At 35.0% G+C, this 19,890-nt stretch overlaps 1 protein-coding gene across 1 annotated transcript in view; it reads left to right on the top strand.

Annotated features, from left to right (window-relative positions):
- The window catches only part of CNTN5 (contactin 5), a 1,400,310-nt gene that overhangs the window by 814,560 nt on the left and 565,860 nt on the right, over positions 1–19,890 (top strand). Inside the window, exon 6 of the mRNA XM_027581317.2 lies at positions 13,486–13,707. Within this exon, the coding sequence (XP_027437118.1) occupies positions 13,486–13,707 (222 nt within the window). The remainder of the gene's footprint in view (positions 1–13,485; positions 13,708–19,890) is intronic.

Below are 19,890 nucleotides of genomic sequence, written 5' to 3'. Positions count from 1 at the left end.
GAAGGATCTGGAGAGAATTTAGAAGAGAGAATTAACTAAGGCAGTGCTTCTGGGTATGGAGAATGTAGAACTTGGAAAGTATGGGAGGCTGCAAATACCTGTGGAACATTCAAGAGGTGATTTCACCCAGGCAATCAGATAGAGAGATCTGAAGGTGCTAGGAGAGATCAGAAGGCTGAAACAAACTATCGCAAGTTTGTGAATCCCTTATTTGTACAGAGAAAAACAAATCAGAGCTATTGTTTGGCATCATGAAGACTAACTTGTTAATTGAATGGATTTTCATTTTTCAGCTAGTTGTTTTGGCAGCTTGTAGACACAGCCTTACAATCACTGCTCATTAGGATATTGGAACTATAGCTCCCCACTCTCCAGGGAAGCAGTATGGTTTCATAAACCATGGTAACTGAAGAATGAACACTTTCAATATGATATAATTAAACATTATGGGAAGGAATGGATTAGGGTTCTTTGTGACATTTGGTTAAACATGCTAGCTAGCAAAATTACACAAATGAAGGTCACATTTGCAATTATTATAAAAGTGTCTACATTTTAATTAGGTAGCTGATAAATGTCATTGAGCCTTAGCCACTGACCAACTGTCATTTAAAAAAAAAAGAAGAAAAATGTCACCTAAAAAGTCAGAATTTTTTGCATTGTCATGAAATTAAAACTTGTAGAGCCACAATAAAGTGTGTGCAGCAATAAGATGTTAAGTGGGCTTAGTGACAATCCCAAATAAAATTTTAAAAAGAAATATTTTGACAACATATGATGTCACTAACAATACAGATTCCTAAGAATTGTTTTATAAAGCAGATCTGCCTCTACCATCCAACAAATGGAGCCACACGAGTCTTAAAATGCTCTTCTTAGCATAAGTTTAATAGCATTTTTTGGCCTCTGGGTTTGGTTTAAATGCATTCTTTATTAATTTAGATTAAATATTCACTGACTTTCTCCCTTCTATATCCCTTCTAATCATTCCTTTTAACCTCAGGCAATTTTGTACCTGACATAAGAACAAAAGAAATTGGAATAACCTTTTAGATATTCTAAAAGTATTTTGAACTTTAAATAGTAACTCAAAAATTTTTGTTTCCTTCCCCTGAAAAAGTAATAAATAAAATTTGCATCAACCAGCTGAATATGACTTTCCTTTTAAATTAGCATTTGAACATGGCACAAAGAAAAGTCAATATATGTACTGCTTTTAGGGTGACTCTGACTAATATTTCTAAATCTAAAATCTTAAAGTAGTCATAAGTAAATTCAGAAAGAAATTCAAAAGTCAAAGTAAATAAATAAGAAAGAAAATGATCATTAAATTTACCTACATAAAAATGTCAATTTTCTTCCTATAATACATTATCATCAAATTAAAATTAGCATTGCAGCAAATGGAATCATTAATGGTCATAGTGTACAAAATGATTTTAAGAACCAAGAAAAAGAAAATCACAATTGAATAGGGAAAAAAGGAAAACTACTTTACATGTAATTCAATGAGGAAATACGTATATAGAAAATGTATCTGACTAATAATCAAAATGCAAACCTAAGCAATGATGAGATAAGGTTTTTGTTATCACACTTTAAGGATAATTCACATTAACAATCATCTAAGAAAATGGTATACAAGATATTATAGTAAAATGTTAAAAAGTTATTGCTGCCTCAGAATGCTAACAAGAGCATAATTAAGTCAAAATTCTTAGAAAAAAATTCAGCAAGAGCTATTTTCAGATTTAGAAATTCCACCACTATGATGCTCTTCAAAGGAAATTATTAGTTATACAGACAAAAATTTATGTACAAGGATAGTCCTGCATCATTATATAGAACAGAAAAATTAATCTGATCACAGGGGCATGATTAAATAAATTATAACAAAACATCACTGGAATGTTATGCAGCTGATAAAATACATTTGAAGAACATTTGGAATGGATTAAATAATCACAATATGATATTAAATAAAAATTAGGAGACTGCATCTATAAACCGGTCCCAGTTTCCTTCAAACAAAACAAAGAAAATCTGCCTAAGTTTCTGTTGGTATATCTATCTATACATGAAATAGAAAACATCCAGAGATTGTTTTGCAAAGTATTACCTCTGGGTTTTAAGTTTAGAGATGATTTTGATTCTACAGCAAGGATATATTTATTTTATAATCAGAAGGTTTAAAATTAGAATTCATGGGAAATTTAAGGTATCACAATTCCTGTTGAATCTGAACCCCATAACTTATTCCATAAGGGAAAGGATTAAGAGAAGGACCCCTCTGACCCTGAAGCAAATAACAAAATTAATAAAAGGCAGTTGAACTAACACTCCCACAGATTTAGCAAAGTACCAATGTCTATTTCCTTGAAGCTTAATTCATATGTAAGTCTTTGAGTTGGAAAGTAGAGTTTGTGATCTGTATGTACCTGAAAAATAACAGTTTCACAGTTGGGAGTTGCATTCTGGAAATTGAGTTTGTTAGATATTGAGTAAGTGCCACAGATGAGGCAGATGTGGAGGCACTGACAGGGAGAGTGCCATTCTAAATCAGGATGCAACATTTTACCCTGCTTGATATCTTTATCTTTATTTAACTAAGTAACTGGGCCAAATGAGCTGTCAGTTTAGGCTAGAATACCACAACCACAGCAGAAGAGTAAATTTAAATGATTTGCAGGTATTTCTTCTGTTAAATGTGAATTCTCTTAACTTTGCTAAAATGTCATTGAAAAATTATTTTTTTGATGTCTTCTTTAAAGAAATTGCTGTTAGTTGCATAGTTTCGGATTTATTGCAGTATGTGCCTTGCTAGCATGTAGTTACTAGGGTCAAAGTTGTAGGACTGCCTTTGAAGAAAAATTGCCTTGTAATGAGGTCATTTGGGATCTCCAATGACGAACACCCTTTGAAGGAATTCTTAAGCAACTTTTTCATGTGTTAAAGTAGCAAAATAAAAGTCATAAACACTTTTATAAATGTTTATTTCTCATTTCTGAAATATGAACAAAGCTCAAGTCAAATTCCATGTCCAATGTCATGTCCTGTTTGATTGCTATCAATCGCTTCTTCCTAGATGTTCCCCAGCAAGTTAGAATGCACAATAATCCTATTATGCTCCTACCCTCCCCAATGTCTATCACCCAGCCACCCCATCCCTCCCACCCCCCATCACTCCAGCAACCTTCAGTTTGTTTCCTGAGATTAAGAATTTCTCATATCAGTGAGATCATATGGTACATGTCTTTCTCTGATTGACTCATTCCTCTCAGCATAATACCCTTTAGGTCCATCCACATCATTGCAAATGGCAAGATTTCATGTTTGTTTTTGATGGCTGCATAATTTTCCATTGTGTATATATACCACATCTTCTTTATCCATTCATCTGTTGATAGACATCTTGGCTCTTTCCATAGTTTGGCTATTGCGGACATTGCTGCTATAAACATTGGGGTGCATGTGCCCCTTCAGATCACTACATTTGTATCTTTGGAGTAAATACCCAATAGTGCAATTGCTGGGTCATATGGTAGCCCTATTTTCAACTTTTTGAGGAACCTCCATACTGTTTTCCAAAGTGGCTGCACAGGCTTGCATTCCCATCAACAGTATAGGAGGGTTCCCCTTTCTCTGCATCCTCGCCAACATCTGTCGTTTCCTGACTTGTTAATTTTAGCCATTTTGACTGGTGTGAGGTGGTATCTCATTGGCGTTTTGATTTAGATTCCCCTGAGGCTGAGCGATGTTTAGCACTTTTTCATTTAATAGTGTGGTTTGTGGCCTGGTCATCCCAATGAGACTGTGATTACTGGAACAACCAACAGCTAAGGAAAATGAGCATTGAGATTTCTTTAATGCTAAAATATATGGAAATTGATTTGCTCAGAACATCTGCACAAGGCAGGAGCCAATACACCCACCTAAGGAAGAAGATGCAGCTTGCTTGGAACCTACCCTCTTCCTTACAGAGACACTTCTGCCTAAGATAGTACCGTATGGAGTAGGGATTCCACCAGACCTGAGAGAAACATTTATTTTCTTAATGGGAGGCATTGTAGCCTCTTACTCCTAAATGACTTCTAACCTATGCAATTGTAAAAATAACTTCCCTTAGATCCCCTATTTGAAAAGAACTAAACCCAGTAAAGACCATTTCTCTCAAAATGTCACTATAGTTTTATCTGAGAGACTATCAGTATCAGATTGAGGTGTGTTCAAGTTCTATCATTATAAAGTGGTTTCCCCGAAGTTTACATTATTCTCTTAGTTTCTAAGAACTTTTTAAAGGCAAGTATTTTCTGTTTTATTGCTTTTTGTATTTCCATGGTTAACTTTCAATCTGGGATACATAATAATTGATCATTTCCTGTATATTGAATGAATGTTAAATCCTGTATTGCATTATGTATGTCTGTGTAGCCCACACATATCAAGATAACTCTTAGCTATCTAAAATTCCATTATTGTAATTGGCCATCTTGAATTCCATTTCTAAATCCAAAATGGACTGAGTACATCGACATTCTATAGACTTGTAGATTGTAGTATAGCTACTACATCATTGGAAGCACTGGACATAATGAAACACACCTGTTTATTTTTTATATCGTAGATAAAGAAAGCATAATTTTCCCAAAGGATATTTCCTAAAATTGGGGGTAAGGGGAATGCACTTTGTTTTATTATTTTTTATTCATAGCATTTATTGTTAAATAATGTCAGCTTTATCTGATTTATTATCAAATACTATCTAATCTATCTTAAACACACAGAGACTAAGAAGACTAAAGCTAATATAATCATTGCAGACTTAAAACTTCACTGAAATCTTTAATTATCCAAAACAAGAGGGAATTCTTTAATCACTAAATTAATTTGGTTATATTTCACAACTAGCTCCTGCCCTTACTAATTTCCTCAGTGATTAGAAAACAACAGGCATATTATGGAGGAAATATCAGTTAATGCAGCCACACTCTAGGCTTTTGATAATTTAAAGAGGTATTATCTAAATACTATAGATTTTTTTAAACTTATAACAATAGTGAAAAAATATACAAATCAGAAGAAATGTGAGAAGATCTGTCTGTCTCTCTCAGTCTTTCGTTTATTTTTTATTTTTTTTTAAGATTTTATTCCTTTATTTGAGAGAGAGAGAATGAGAGAGAAAGCACATGAGGGGGGGGAGGGTCAGAGGGAGAAGCAGACTCCCCGCTGAGCAGGGAGCCTGATGCGGGACTCGATCCAGGGACTCCAGGATCATGACCTGAGCCGAAGGCAGTTGCTTAACCAACTGAGCCACCCAGGCGCCCTCGGTCTTTTGTTTAATAAAAGCAAATATGATATCCAGATTACGGTGTAGAAACTTTCATGATCTATCTGCACATACAACTAAACATTTAGTATTGAAAAAAGATAAAATTTTCCAGATCTTAAATCATTATGACTTCAAATATAAATAGTATATCTGAACAGAAGTGGTAGAAATAATTTAGAGCTACATTTCTTTTTACTCTATTTTTTAATCCAATGCAAAGAATACTAGAAAAGCAATGCTGTTAATCTTTTTCCTTATATCTTAGAAGTACTACAGTTTAGATGCTCAACTTTGGTGTTTTAAAAATGATTAATTTAATCTTCTGCATATCTTTTCTCACTTCTCCAGCTAAAACACTATAAAGTTTACACATAATACAGTTCTTGAAGAAAGTGCTGATTGGAGACATAGAATAAATTTGACCCGGGCTATTTCAAACTCTCCTTTGCCATAGATGCACACTACCAAATTGAAATGATGCACATTATTTATAAATTATTAACCATTTCTAAATATGCTTCACATACTGGCTTCACTGAGGTGTTATATCCATCCTTGCAAGCTTCATAAGACAGTAGCAGGCTAAAGTTGCACAGTTAACATTAATTCTCATCCAAGAGAGGACAGCCTTAGCAATTACCCTGAAAAAGTTCAGATATCAAATTTCTTTAAGCTGACTTTGATGCCAAATTGAGTCACACTGCAGGTTTGGATATTGTATGACTTCTGCTTTTTCTGTACAATGTGTCCTCAATATACGGTGTCACTATTTGCTCCACTGATTTATGAGTCCATGATTAAGCATTATTCTTCAGAACATCACATATCATTTGATTCTATAGTTTATTTATATTTATTATTATATGAGCATAAATGAATATCTAAAATCAAACTAGAATTGAATTTATACAAAAACTTGCCATTTCATGAATTTTTGGTGTTGTTTAGACTTATTTGGCTGTAAAAATTAATACCATTGTGTGGGGAAATGATGGAAAAAGAAATAAATACAGAATACAATAGTGATGTTCTAGTTCTATCATCAATATTTTAAGTGCTTTAAAGTTCATTGTAAACATGTTTTTCACACTTAGGGACAGAGATGCAATTCTGAAGTTGACTTAGTATCAGAAAATTCAGGAAATTTTAAATATGGTAAGGGAGTATATATTTTAAAATGTATCCTTTATCATATTGACATTTTTATCCTACTTATTTATAAATTTTGCCATAAAAATTCTAGTTCTACTAATTTGAATCCATTATCTCATGAATATTATTTACATTAATGGCAATGATAGCTATAAAGTGACCTTTTAGGTAATGGAAAAGTAATGCTATTAGTTCCAAGATTGCAAGTGGTGGCAATGTCATTCTGACTTAATAGACTACAATTTTATTAAATAATATAGGTTCAGTGGTCCCTGGGTCATTTGATTAGGAAATATTTAATGAAGGCATTAATATTTACTCCTACCCAACTTCCAGCTGGAGTTTCATGGTGTGAGAGCACCAGGTTAATTGAGTTTTATCACCAAATCTCTAGACAACTTTAGAAATAACTGTAGTGCAAATTCCCTAAGGTCTGATCTATGAGCAGTGAGAAAATAGAAGAAAAAATGATTAATGCATAACTAGATTCTGCTAACATCTTCAGCATAGAGATTCATTTAAAAGTTTGAGCAACTGATGAAGATTTCTCTAACAAAGAATTCTGAGTCACTTTTCCTTCCAAACCCTGGACAGGAAGATGGAGAAAAGATGGGTAGGTCTTCCTTTTGCCAATAGAAACACAACAATATATAAGCAGTGGGTTTTCTATAGATTCATAATTTCCATTAGTGACCAAAATTTTTCTTAAGAATTTACTCATGAGAATATACCTGTCAGGAAAATAAATTTGTAACTATCACCCTTCCATTTGCCACTCTTTGAATTCCCCAAGGTAAAATGAGTATTAAAATTTGGTATTTATTTTTTCATTTTGTAACCCAATCAAATCTATAAGGCATAAGCCCAATATTCAGTTACGTCCACCAGAGGTAATAAGTGCAGATTATAATAAAAAATTATATAGTTATCATTTATGGAGTTCTTACTATGAACCAGGCAAATTTCTAAGTGCCTTATGTGTATTACTTTATTTGATCTCTACAACAACCTATGAGGGAAAAAAAACTGTTGTTATCTCCATTCTAAAGGCAAGGAAACTGAAGCATAGAACTAGTCATATTTTGTCCAAAGCCATAGATCTGCTATGAGGTAGAGTACATATTTAAATCCAAGCAATCTAACTTGGAGACTATTTTGCAATCAGGTTTAGTGACAAAGCTGCTCTCATCCAAAATTCTCAATCAATAAAATGAGTGGCCAAGGTGTAGGAGTACTTATACACCAGAGCCAAGAGTAAAGTTTTCATTGCCAGAAACTGAGTCATGATGGCAACAAAGTAAAAAAGTTAGATGTTGGCAAGTATCCTCTCAAGGCACTCTGTTTTTTCTTTTCTTTTTTCCCCCCTTTTTCTTTATTATACGTATCATAGTTCTTATTTTTATAGTTTTAGAATTTTATTTAATGTTCCTCTGTTAATATTTTACCAATTTATAATCCTCTACCAATGATCATATTTACTCACAACTGTATCCTCAGTTCCTAACACATAGTAGAATGTCAATGAAGAGTTGTTGAAAAAAAAAATCAATGAATGCTGAATGAGAAAGGAGTGAATTAGGGAGAAAATGATGTTTAAGTTTGCTAAAAGAAACCAAGGGCTTATGTGTAGTAGGAAACCAGTCCAGAGCCCAAACAGAGTGTCACTCAGCAGTTATATTTCACTGAGTCTCTTTGAAATCCAGGGCCCAACCTATGCTATTTTTTCTTTCTTTCCTTTTCTTTCTTTTATTTTTTTCTTTTGTTTATGCTCTTATTTCTTAAATGATGGTTCTTAAAGTGATGACCAAAAACAGGTTCTGAATCCTGAATAAGATTTACCAAATTATTTATCTCAGAAAATGCCTTTCAGTGACAGAGTTCAGGAAATGTTTAGGAGCTGAGACAGAAGCATAAGAGACAGAGTAAAGAGCTGTTGACTACAAGGTAGGAGTTAGAATGAACATTGGGAAACATTGGTGCCTTCATGGAATTTACAGTCTGGGAGTATTGGTAGAGGATTACAAACTGGTAAAATACCAGTAGAGGAACATTTAATAAACAAAATTATTCTAAAAATTTATAAAACTGAGAACTATGATACATATAGTAAAGAAAAAGGAGAAAAAAAATTAAAACCCTGAGTGCCTTGAAAGGAAACTTGAAAAGAAAGGGAAAAAAAACTCTTTTTCAAACTTTGTTGCCATCATGACTCCGTTTAAATGGAGAAGATATTTTATTTTTCTGCAATACCAACATTTAGAAGCTGAGAAGACGAAGAATTAGCAAAGGCAATAAGGAGTAGCTAGTGAAACAGGAATAAAAACATGAGATGGTAGTGTACTGGAATCACATGAGGAAAATGTTTAAAGGGAAAAAAAAAAGAATGGTTAACCATACTGAACGCTGCTCATAGGTGAAAACCGATCTTTAGATTTAGCAATGACCTAGTCATTGTTCACCTGGAAGAGAGTCATTATTGTGGAATATTATAAGCAAGACTGCTTGCAATAGGCTCAAGGGAGAATGGCAGGAGGGGAACTGAACACAGTGACCATTGACAGCTCTTTTCAAGAAGTCTTGCTGTAAAGGAAAATCAGTGGGAGGAGTGGTAAGTTTAGATAGCTTTTTTAAAAGGTTTGATCACTTTTTGTATGGTTATGAATTGGTGCTGAAGGAGAAATAGAGGGAGTTTTCTAGAAAGACGTCCTTGAGCAGTCAAGATGGGGTGGAATGAAATTCAATGCACACAAGTGGAGGAGTTGGCTTTTAATAGAGACACAGACAATTCAGTGAAAGCAAGGTAGCATATATGAATGTACATACACGTGGGGGTGCATGTGAGGGATCTACTCTTAGGATTGCTTCTATTTTCTCAATTAAATAGGAGCACCATAATCAGGAAACCCAAAAAAGTATGGAGCTTGAGGACAAAAGATAAGATGTAAATTATTCCATCCAGGGATATTAAATGGACTAGGGAAATGTGGTAGTATTGCTGGGAAACTTGAAGATCTCACTTGTAGTTAATATCATGAACTGTGACCTTTAGGCATGATTTTCTGTTCTTTTCCACCTGCGCTCAGAAGCACAGCATGTTGATGGTTGGATTTAAAGTAGACAGGGAGTTTAGTCTGTGAAAACTAGAGAGGGTAAGGGCCAGTGTGAGTGAAGGTACATTGAAGGAAGTAACTAAAGTAATGAACCACAAACTCTAAACCCGATAGGGAGGTAATTGAAGAAATGAGAGGACTGAAAGGGTATTAAGATCAGTAACTTGTGAATCTTAAAGAGGTTGAGATCCTAGAAAGAGGTGAACAATAAGATGAGATGGACAGAAATGCAAATACGTGAATTTAAACTTAGTAAGGTGATGCAATATTTTTCACCCTCAACTGAACCCTGTAGGTATTAAATCAATTCAGTGTCCCTAAATTGGGGGTTAAACAAAGTCTTAGGATGGAAACCTCATTTTCCTGTTTATTTACAGTAATGTATCTATTTTCCAGAACTGAGGGTCCCCAGAACTGGGAGTAAAGTGTGGAGAAATTAGAGATGTCAGAAAAGGAGGCTGGATAGCTAGGAGGGCACCAGGTAGAAGAGTTGGAAATGCCCCCAAGAGAGGGAGACCTCCCTGAATTGATAGTTACTTACGCTCAGACTAGGAGACTATTAGATGCTACAGGCTAAGGCCAGGGTCTATATGTTTAATGCAATGGAACTGGCATTGTGGGGGTTCCAGACTCTCTTCCAGAGCTTGGGAAGTCCTCTTCACCTCCTTTCACTTTCACATTCACTGTGCATTTTATGTGGAACAGTAAGGCAGCTTTATTACTGTGGGACACCCCTTCTCTTCAGGGCCAGTCTTTCCATACTGATCTTCAACACTGTCAACTGCTCCGTCATCAACATTGAAAAACTCTTCCCTTCTTTTAGTAACTTCACACTTTCCTGCTTTTCCTCTTTCCTTTACAGGCTCCACTACCTCTGCTATTCTCTTAAATGCTGGTGCTTCTCAGAGTTCCATTTTCAACACTCTATTCCTCATTTTATGCATTTCCTTGGTAGGCTCATCTATTCTCATAGTTTAATAACCATCTATTTGGTTACCATTTAATAATCTCTCGTTAGCCTGTAACTCCCTTATGTTTACAAAAATTTCTAATCAAAACTCAAGGCCTCTACTTCCCCTAAACTGAGTTCATGAGTTTTCAGCTCAAGCACATGCCTTTTCCTCCATCTTTATCCATCTTCTAGTAGCACAGAGTATCCCCAAATTCTTATTTTCCCTTCCTTGCTTCCATTTTAATCAATCAGTAATCTTAATGATTTTATTCCCATCTACCTTATATCACCTCTTCTTTCCTGACTAATCTTTGCCTTTATTACAGCTTTAAGCTCTTGATATATCTTTTTTCTTTTTCTTTTTTCTTGTTCCAAATGACACTGTAGCCAGAGAGATCTTTCTAAAATTTATACCGCTTTCCTTTCAGGGTCCTACCATTTTAGCATGGCATAGTAGGCATTTCATCATTATTCCCAGCTTACCTATCCAGACTTACTTCTTCTCTCACATCTCTCCCTCACACTCTGAGCTCCTGATTATTTTAATCTACCAAGCACACCCTGCTGCCTTTCCTTTCCAGGTATTCATATATTTTCTTCCCTTTCCAGGACCTTTCCTTCCCCACCCAGAACTTTGCTGAACTAATCACTAATGGTCTTTCAGGACTCAGATTAGATATAATTCATCTGGAAAGCATTTTATGATGGCCTAGACTAGATGAGAAAATTTCCCACCCATCAGAGGGAGCCCCTAACTCCTTGAATTTACTTTTATATCACATTGGATTAAAGTTCTCCTATAATTGCCTTTCTTCATCACTATATCATAAGCTCTTTGACACTTGGTGCAATATCTTGTTCACCTTTGTATCCCTAGCATTTAGCCCCTACTGAGTTCTCATTACATGTTTGCTGAATACATTAATGAATGAATAAATTCTCAGATTTCTAGTAACAGCTTTGGGTTCACTTTAATTGATGAAAAGGACTCTCCACTGCAACAGATGCAATTTATTACATAACAAATGAGGCCCTGGTGTGGAGCACACAGCCAAATTATCATTTGACTCATCTCTATTTATACAGATTGCTATAAGCCAATTACTGTAGCACTTAGTATGTATTTTGTTAATATATATTAGCAAATAATATATATAATAATCATAAATACATATATGATTCACAACCTCAATGATGATCCTTATGAAGGCCTTTCTATTTTTCCACTGATTATCCTTCTCTAGCTTTAAAAACTATAAACCACATTCTCATGCTCCATTTTAATTTTTAACACTAGCATGGTACAGTTCTTTTTTTTTTCCTTTTTATATATGAGCAGGGTAGGCAACTGAAACACAAAGAAACAGACTACACAAAGAAATGAATAGTTCAGAGACCACACTACAAACTAACTTGAAGGAAAAATTCTCTTTTCAATTCCTTACACCTCTAGGTGCCAAAACTTGCATTTAATTCCAGGCTTTAAAGAAGATTTTATGTCTATCCATAATCTATTCTCATATAGTTTGCCCAGGAGAGGTTAGCTATTTTCAGTTAAAATTGATCCACCTTCACCATCACTGTAGTTGAACACAAGGACTAAAGGACATGAATCTCTTAACAGCTCCTGATGGGTTTGGATTACATATATCATACTCAATTTAAATGTGCAGAAACTCTAAATTGAACATCTAAAAACACACTTTTTCTAGTTTCAGAGAAATCATATTTACAGTTTCACAAAACAGAAAATGTTATACTTAATTCAATGTTTAACACCTACTAAAGTATTTTCAAATTACAGAAATAATTCTTGCATTCAAAAATATCTCTGAGACAGTACAATAATTCTAAATAATTTTCATTATGAGAAAGCTTACTCACAAAGATAATTTTTTTTTCAAATTAACATCCATTAAATTCAAATGTCAGATGCCCTCAACAAAAACGTGTTATTTTTAAAAATATTTCCAACATCAAGAAATTGTCAAATTCATTTGAGATTTGACATAGAAAAAAACTCCAATTCCTAATTGTTCTTTAGATTTCATAATAATTAGGTTGTATTTTTAAACATTTGATCTACACACTAACCTGACTCTGTCTCCTGGGGACATAAAGAGTTAATATATTCTCCTTCAGGTACTATATATATCTTTTCTAATGAAAAACCTTGAGAATTAAAACAAAATATGGTCAAGACATTTCTCAATAATCAATTAATGTAGGAATTTCATAACAGTGTCTCCACTTAATAATTAATATTAAGTTATATAAATTATATAACAAAATCTACAAAACAAATTTTGTCCAAAATTGTTTATTTTCCATTGTGAATTTGACTGTTTGTCAAGAACATGGGCATAACTTACAGTCTAGTCAAAATACATACTGCAATTAGATGCATTTCCTACTAAGTGATAAATTTTACTCATGAAGATTCAATCTATAATTAAAGGATGTAACTGAGAATGTGGGTATTTTTTCCTTTTTTCCCCATTTTTTAATAATAAATAAGGAACTGATCTAATGTATGTGAATGGATATTTTAATAAGAAGATAAAAAAAGTTAATTCCCAAAAATTCCTGAAAAGGAAATAAGACTTGAATCTTCGGATGTCTTTCTTACTTTTTTCCCTTTTTTTCTTCTTCCTTCCTCCTTTCTTTTTCTTCTCTTTCCTTTCTTCCTTCATGACTTTTCTCTTTCCTTCTCTCTTGCAGACCCAACATTGAAACTAGCAGAATTTCCAGAAAATATTTTTAAAATACAAAAGTAATGTTTTATTTTATATTATTTTATTTTACCACTATCTTTGTACTTTTCATTTTGTTGTTAACAATGTCTTCAGAAAAAATAATTTTCCCAGGAAAAAATAACAGTCTCATCAGAATTCACTTTTTATAATACTGTTTTTTTGTTGTTTATTTTTTTGTTTTTACAGAATATTCTGGAGCTCTTCATAATTTCCCTACTTCATATGCTGCTTTGCTAAGAATTAAAAAGAGTTCATCTTCATCCCTCTTTGGTTCAAATATCAGACCGCGATACAGCAATCCTTTATTAGGAACCCTGAGTGTTTCTTCACCAAGCTGGCGAGGAGCAGCTCAACATTATTATTCCCCCATCAATCTTTATCATTCCTCAGATGCCTTCAAACAAGATGGTAAGTGTCAAAGGAAAACTGCATCTGTTGAAGTTAAACATGCAACAAACACTTTTTGCAAGACTATTGTAATTGGGATCAAGGCTATTGCAACAGGGGATGGAGGTTAAAGTCAACTCCCTTAAAACAGAAAGCGGCAGTTTTTAAGATCTGGAAAAGTGGAGGACATTGAAGGAGAGGTTGGTCAATGTGATTAGCGCATGTAAGGGTGGAAAAATTTTTCCTTTCTTTCCTTTTAGATTCTTTGGCTGGTCTAATAATTAAATTGGCATAACACAGATAAACAGGGGAAAAACAAATTTAATTTCATACATAGGAAGTGGCTAAAGCAGGCAACTTTTATATCTTTTAGACAAGGAAGCAATGAATTTGTGAAGAATCCTCAAGATAAATGGGTTTGGGCTTGAGGTAGTAATTAATGAAGAAGTAACAAGGTTTGTTTATACAGTCTTCTTGGCCCTTAATTTCCTATTTCTGGTGGTAAGGATACCCTCTCCGCTCCTGGTACAGAAAGAGTGCTTTTACATGGGAGATTGATTTCCTGCCTTCAGGGGGAAGAAGGAGGGTTGGAGTATCCTTCTTGCATCAGCTGTTTCTTAAGTAACTTTATTGCAAAATAATCAATATACCAAAGTGGCATACTTTTAGGTGGCATATTCTGCTCTCCTTTAGCCATGTCTGTTTAAAACTGGGTCTTATTAAAGTTAGTCTCTTATCCTTCTATAGAGACGGGGAGATAGGGAGCCTTTTTATCGTGATAATTGCATTTCAAAGGAATGGCTGCCAGGTCCTTAAGAAAGTGTGCATTTAGCATTATTTTGAGTGGAAAATAAATCATGTAAATTTCCAACACTAAAACATCAGTTAAATTAAGGACTACTGAATAGCTATTAACATTAAGGTTTGAACAACATTTTCTAAATGTTCTCTAATTCTGTTGTTTTTGAGTATATCAACAAAATAATACAAAATTAGTTAACTGTCAGATAAAAGCCCTAACAACTGATTATTACTAGGGTCTGTTCCAGGCTCTTTTGTATAGCTTATCTCAGTAATTCTCTCAAAAAATATGTGAAGTAGATACTCTTACTGTCTTCTATGTAAATAGACACTCAGAAGCAGATAAGCATCTTTAACAAGGTCACACTGCTAATAAGCAGGCAACTTTTATTCATATATCTACTGATTTTAAGTCCAATACACTTTATTTTTTAATAGTATAATTTTAAAATTCCCATAATGCATTCTGTGAAAAGCAATATAAAGAGAATTAGAAAACAAGCCACAGACTGGGGCAAAATAGTTGCAAAAGACACATCTGATAAAGGACTACTATCCAAAATTTACAAAAAACTCTTAAAACTCAACGTAAGACAATAAACAACCTAATTTTAAAAAGTGAGCCAAAGACCTTAACAAACACTTCACTAAAGATACACAGATGTCAAATAATCATATGAAAAGATGGACCACATCACTTGTCATCAGGAAATGAAAATTAAAATGAGATACCAGTACATACATTTTAGAATGGCCGAAATCCAGAACACTGAAAATATCAAATGCTGGAGAACACTCATTGACTGCTGGTAGGAATACAAAATTTTACAGCCACATTTGAAAGTTTGGTGGTTTCTAACAAAACTAAACATACTCTTACCAATATGATACAACAATTGCACTTCTTGGTATTTATCTAGGGGAATTGAAAATTTATGTCTAAAAATCGGAACTTTTAGAAGTTGGCTCCGCTAAGGGATGTCGCTCCAGTGGCTAAGGGGGGGGTGAACCCTCGTGGGACAGTGTAGTCTCAGGACCCTCGGGGTCACAGAAAGACCGGGGGTGCCTGAGTGCGGCAGAGCTCACAGGTATCGGAGCAAGGAAGCCTGCTGCAGAGACGGAGCCGAGGCATGGACTCTCAGCTCGAGGTTGCCATAAATTGTGATCTGCGGCCCAGTTGGGCCACTGCTCCTCCAGTAGGGACCCAATAAGCGGAAGATCTGGGGAGACTCCCCTTCCTCCCCCAGGAGGAGCAGCGCAGGAGCGCACCGCAGGGATCTGCTGGGTTTGGAGACTCCACACCGAGTCAGGTGCCAGAGATAGAAACGTTTGGTCACCGGCCAGGTGAGCACGGAGTGCGGCCGGAGACCGGGGAGATGGGAGTGACTGACTGCTTTTCTCTAGGGATGCACTGAGAAGCGGGGCCCCAAGTTCTCGGCTCCTCAGGGCAGAGATTGGGAAGCCACCATTTTCACTTTCATCCTCCCAAGCTGTAGGGAAAGCTTGCAAGGAACAAAAGCTCAGGAGAGGAAACCCGAGCAGATTGTGTAGCCTGGACCTGCAAGGGTGAGGCAATTCTGCCTCTTGGAAAGACATTTGGGAACCACGGCAACAGGACACTCTCCCAGAAGATCAGCACAAACAGCCAACCAAGACCAAGTTTACCAATCAAGGAGAATGGGAGAACTCAAGCGCTAGGGGAATACTGTACATAGAATTCATGGCTATTTTAGCATGATTTATTAGTTTTTCATAGTTAATTTTTTAACTGTTTTCTTTTTAATTTTTCTTTTTCCCTTTTTCAACCAACATCATATCAATCCCTTTTTGAAAAAAAAATTATTTTTCATTTTTAGAGTCATATTTTATCCCTTCAGAGTAGATACACTTATTTTTGTCATGTATGTATATATATAAGTTGTTCTCTCTTTAAAATTTTGAGATACAATTTCTTCTAACAGATCAAAATATACCCTAAATCACTAGTGTTTGGCTTTGTTCTAGTCTCCTGCCTGATCACATTCTCTCCCTTCTTTTTCTCTCTCTTTTTTTAAATCTTCTTTCTTTTTTCAAACAACTTCTTATCAATTCCTTTTATAAAATCTTTTATAATTTTCACCTTTACAGTCATCTTCCATCCCTTCATTGTATCAACCCTTATTTTGCACATACATAAGTCTTTCTTTCTTTAAAATTTTAGGAGGCACTTTCTTCTAACAGACCAAAATATACTCAAAATCTAGTGTGTGGCACTGATCTATGCACTAGCTTGACCATATTTGATCATATTCTGTTTTTTTTTGTTTTCTTCTGTTTTTGTTTGTTTTTATCGTTATCTTTTTTTTCTCTTTCTTTTTTCTTTCTTTCCCTTTCTTTTTCTCTGGTTGCAGGTCTTTCTTGATTTTTTTAGAGTATATTTGCTGGGGACATTGTTAACCTGTTAGCATTTTGTTCTCTCACTCATCTATTCTACTCTGGACAAAATGACAAGACGAAACAAATCACCTCAGCAAAAAGAACAAGAGGCAGTATGGTCTGCCAGGGACCTACTCAATACGGACATTAGTATGATGTTAGACCTAGAGTTGAGAATCATGATTTTAAAGATACTAGCTGGGCTTGAAAAAAGCATGGAAGTTATTAGAGAAACCCTTCCTGGAGAAATAAAAGAACTAAAATCTAACCAAATCGAAATCAAAAAGGTTATTAATGAACTGCAATCAAAAATGGGGGCACAAAAGCTAAGATATATGAGGCAGAAGAGAGAATCAGCAATATAGAAGACCAAATGATGGAAATAATGAAGCTGAGAAATTGAGAGAGAAACAACTACTGGATTACAAGGGCAGAATTCAAGAGATAAGTGATACGATAAGACGAAAAAACATTAGAATAATTGGGATGCCAGAATAAGAAAGAGAGAGAGGGGCAGAAGTTATATTGCAGCAAATTATAGCGGAGAACTTCCCTAATGTGGGGAAGGAAACAGGCATCAATATCCAGGAGGCACAAAGAACCCCTCTCAAAATCAATAAAAATAGGTCAACACCCCAACATCTAATAGTAAAACTTATGAGTCTAAAAGAAAAAGAGAAAATCTTGAAAGCAGCTCGGGAGAAGAAATATGTAACGTATAATGGTAGAAACATTAGATTGGCAACAGACCTATCCACAGAGACCTGGCAGTCCAGAAAAGACTGGCATGATATCTTCAGAGCACTAAACAACAAAAATATGTAGCCAAGAATACTATATCCAGCTAGGCTGTCAGTGAAAATAAAAGGAGAGATAAAAAATCTTCCAGGAAAAACAAAAAATAAAGGAATTTGCAAACATGAAACAAGCCCTACAAGAAATATTGAAAGGGGTCCTCTATGCAAAGAGAGAGCCTAAAAGTAGCATAGACCAGAAAGGAACACAGACAATATACAGTAAAAGTCACCTTACAGGCAATACAATGACACTAAATTCATATCTTTCAGTAGTTACCCTGAATGTAAATGGGCTAAATGCCCCAATCAAAAGACACAGGCTATCAGATTGGATTAAAAAACAAGACCCATCAATATGCTGTCTGCAAGAGACTCATTTTAGACCCAGAGACAACCTCACATTGAAAGTGAGGGGGTGGAAAACCATTTACCATGCTAATGGACACCAAAAGAAAGCTGGGGTGGCAATCCTTATATAAGACAAATTAGATTTTTAAACAAAGACTGTAATAAGAGATGAGGAAGGACACTATATCCTACTTAAACGGTCTCTCCAACAAGAAGATCTAACAATCTTAAATATCTATGCCCCTAACGTGGGAGCAGCCAATTATATAAGGCAATTAAAAACAAAAGCAAAAAACACATTGACAACAATACAATAATAGTGGGTGACTTTAACAACCCCTGACTGAAATGGACAGATCATCTAAGCAAAAGATCAACAAGGAAATAAAGACTTTAAATGACACACTGGACCAAATGGACTTCACAGACATATTCAGAACATTCCATCCCAAAGCAATGGAATACACATTCTTCTCTAGTGCCCATGGAACATTCTCCAGAATAAATCACATCCTAGGTCACAAATCAGGTCTCAACTGGTACCAAAAGATTGGGATTATTCCCTGCATATTTTCAGACCACAGTGCTTTCAAACTGGAACTCAATCTAAAGAGGAAAGTTGGAAAGAACTCAAATATGGAGGCTAAAGAGCATCCTACTAAAGAATGAATGGGTCAACCAGGAAATTAAAGAAGAATTAAATAAATTCATGGAAACCAATGAAAATGAATACACAACTGTTCAATATCTTCGGGATACAGCAGAGGCAGTCCTAAGAGGAACGTATATAGCAATACAAGCCTTTCTGAAGAAACAAGAAAGTTCTTAAATACACAAGTTAACCCTACACCTAAAGGAGCTAGAGAAAAAACAGCAAATAAAGCCTAAACCAGGCAGGAGAAGAGAAATAACAAAGATCAAAGCAGAAATCAATGAAATAGAAACCAAAAGAACAGTAGAACAGATCAACGAAACTAGGAGCTGGTTCTTTGAAAGAATTAACAAGATTGATAAACCCCTGGCCAGACTTATCAAAAAGAAAAGAGAAATGACCCAATTCAACAAAATCATGAATGAAAGAGGAGAGATCACAACCAACACCAAAGACATACAAACAATTATAAGAACATACAATGAGCAACTCTATGCCAGCAAATTAGATAACTTGGAAGAAATGGATGAATTCCTAGAGATGTATCAACTACCAAAATTGAAACAGTAAGAAACAGAAAACCTAAATAGACCTAGAACCACTTGGGAAATTGAAGCAGTCATCAAAAATCTCCCAACAAACAAGAGCCCAGGGCAAGATGGCTTCCCAGGGGAAGTCTACCAAACATTTAAAGAAGAATTAATACCTATTCCCCTGAAACTGTTCCAAAGAATAGAAATGGAAGGAAAAATTCCAAACTCATTTTATGAGGCCACCATTACCTTGATCCCAAAAACAGACAAAGACCCCATCGAAAAGAATTACAGACCAATATCCTTGATGAACATGGATGCAAAAATTCTTACCAAAATACTAGCCAATAGGATCCAACGGTACGTTAAAAGGATTATTCACCATGACCAAGTGGGATTTATCCCTGGGCTGCAAGGTTGCTTCAACATCTGCAAATCAATCAACGTGATACAATATATTAATAAAAGAAAGAACAAGATCCATATGATCCTCTCAATAGATGCAGAAAAAGCATTTGACAAAGTACAGCATCCTTTCTTGCTCAAAACGCTTCGGAGTATAGGGATAGAGGGTACATACCGCAATATGATAAAAGCCATCTATGAAAAACCTACAGCGAATATCCTTTTCAATTCCCCTAAGGTCAGGAACACGGCA

This window comes from Zalophus californianus, chromosome 11, assembly GCF_009762305.2.
Source record: "Zalophus californianus isolate mZalCal1 chromosome 11, mZalCal1.pri.v2, whole genome shotgun sequence".
Classification (NCBI taxonomy): domain Eukaryota; kingdom Metazoa; phylum Chordata; class Mammalia; order Carnivora; family Otariidae; genus Zalophus; species Zalophus californianus.
This window is presented reverse-complemented; position numbering and strand designations above follow the sequence as displayed.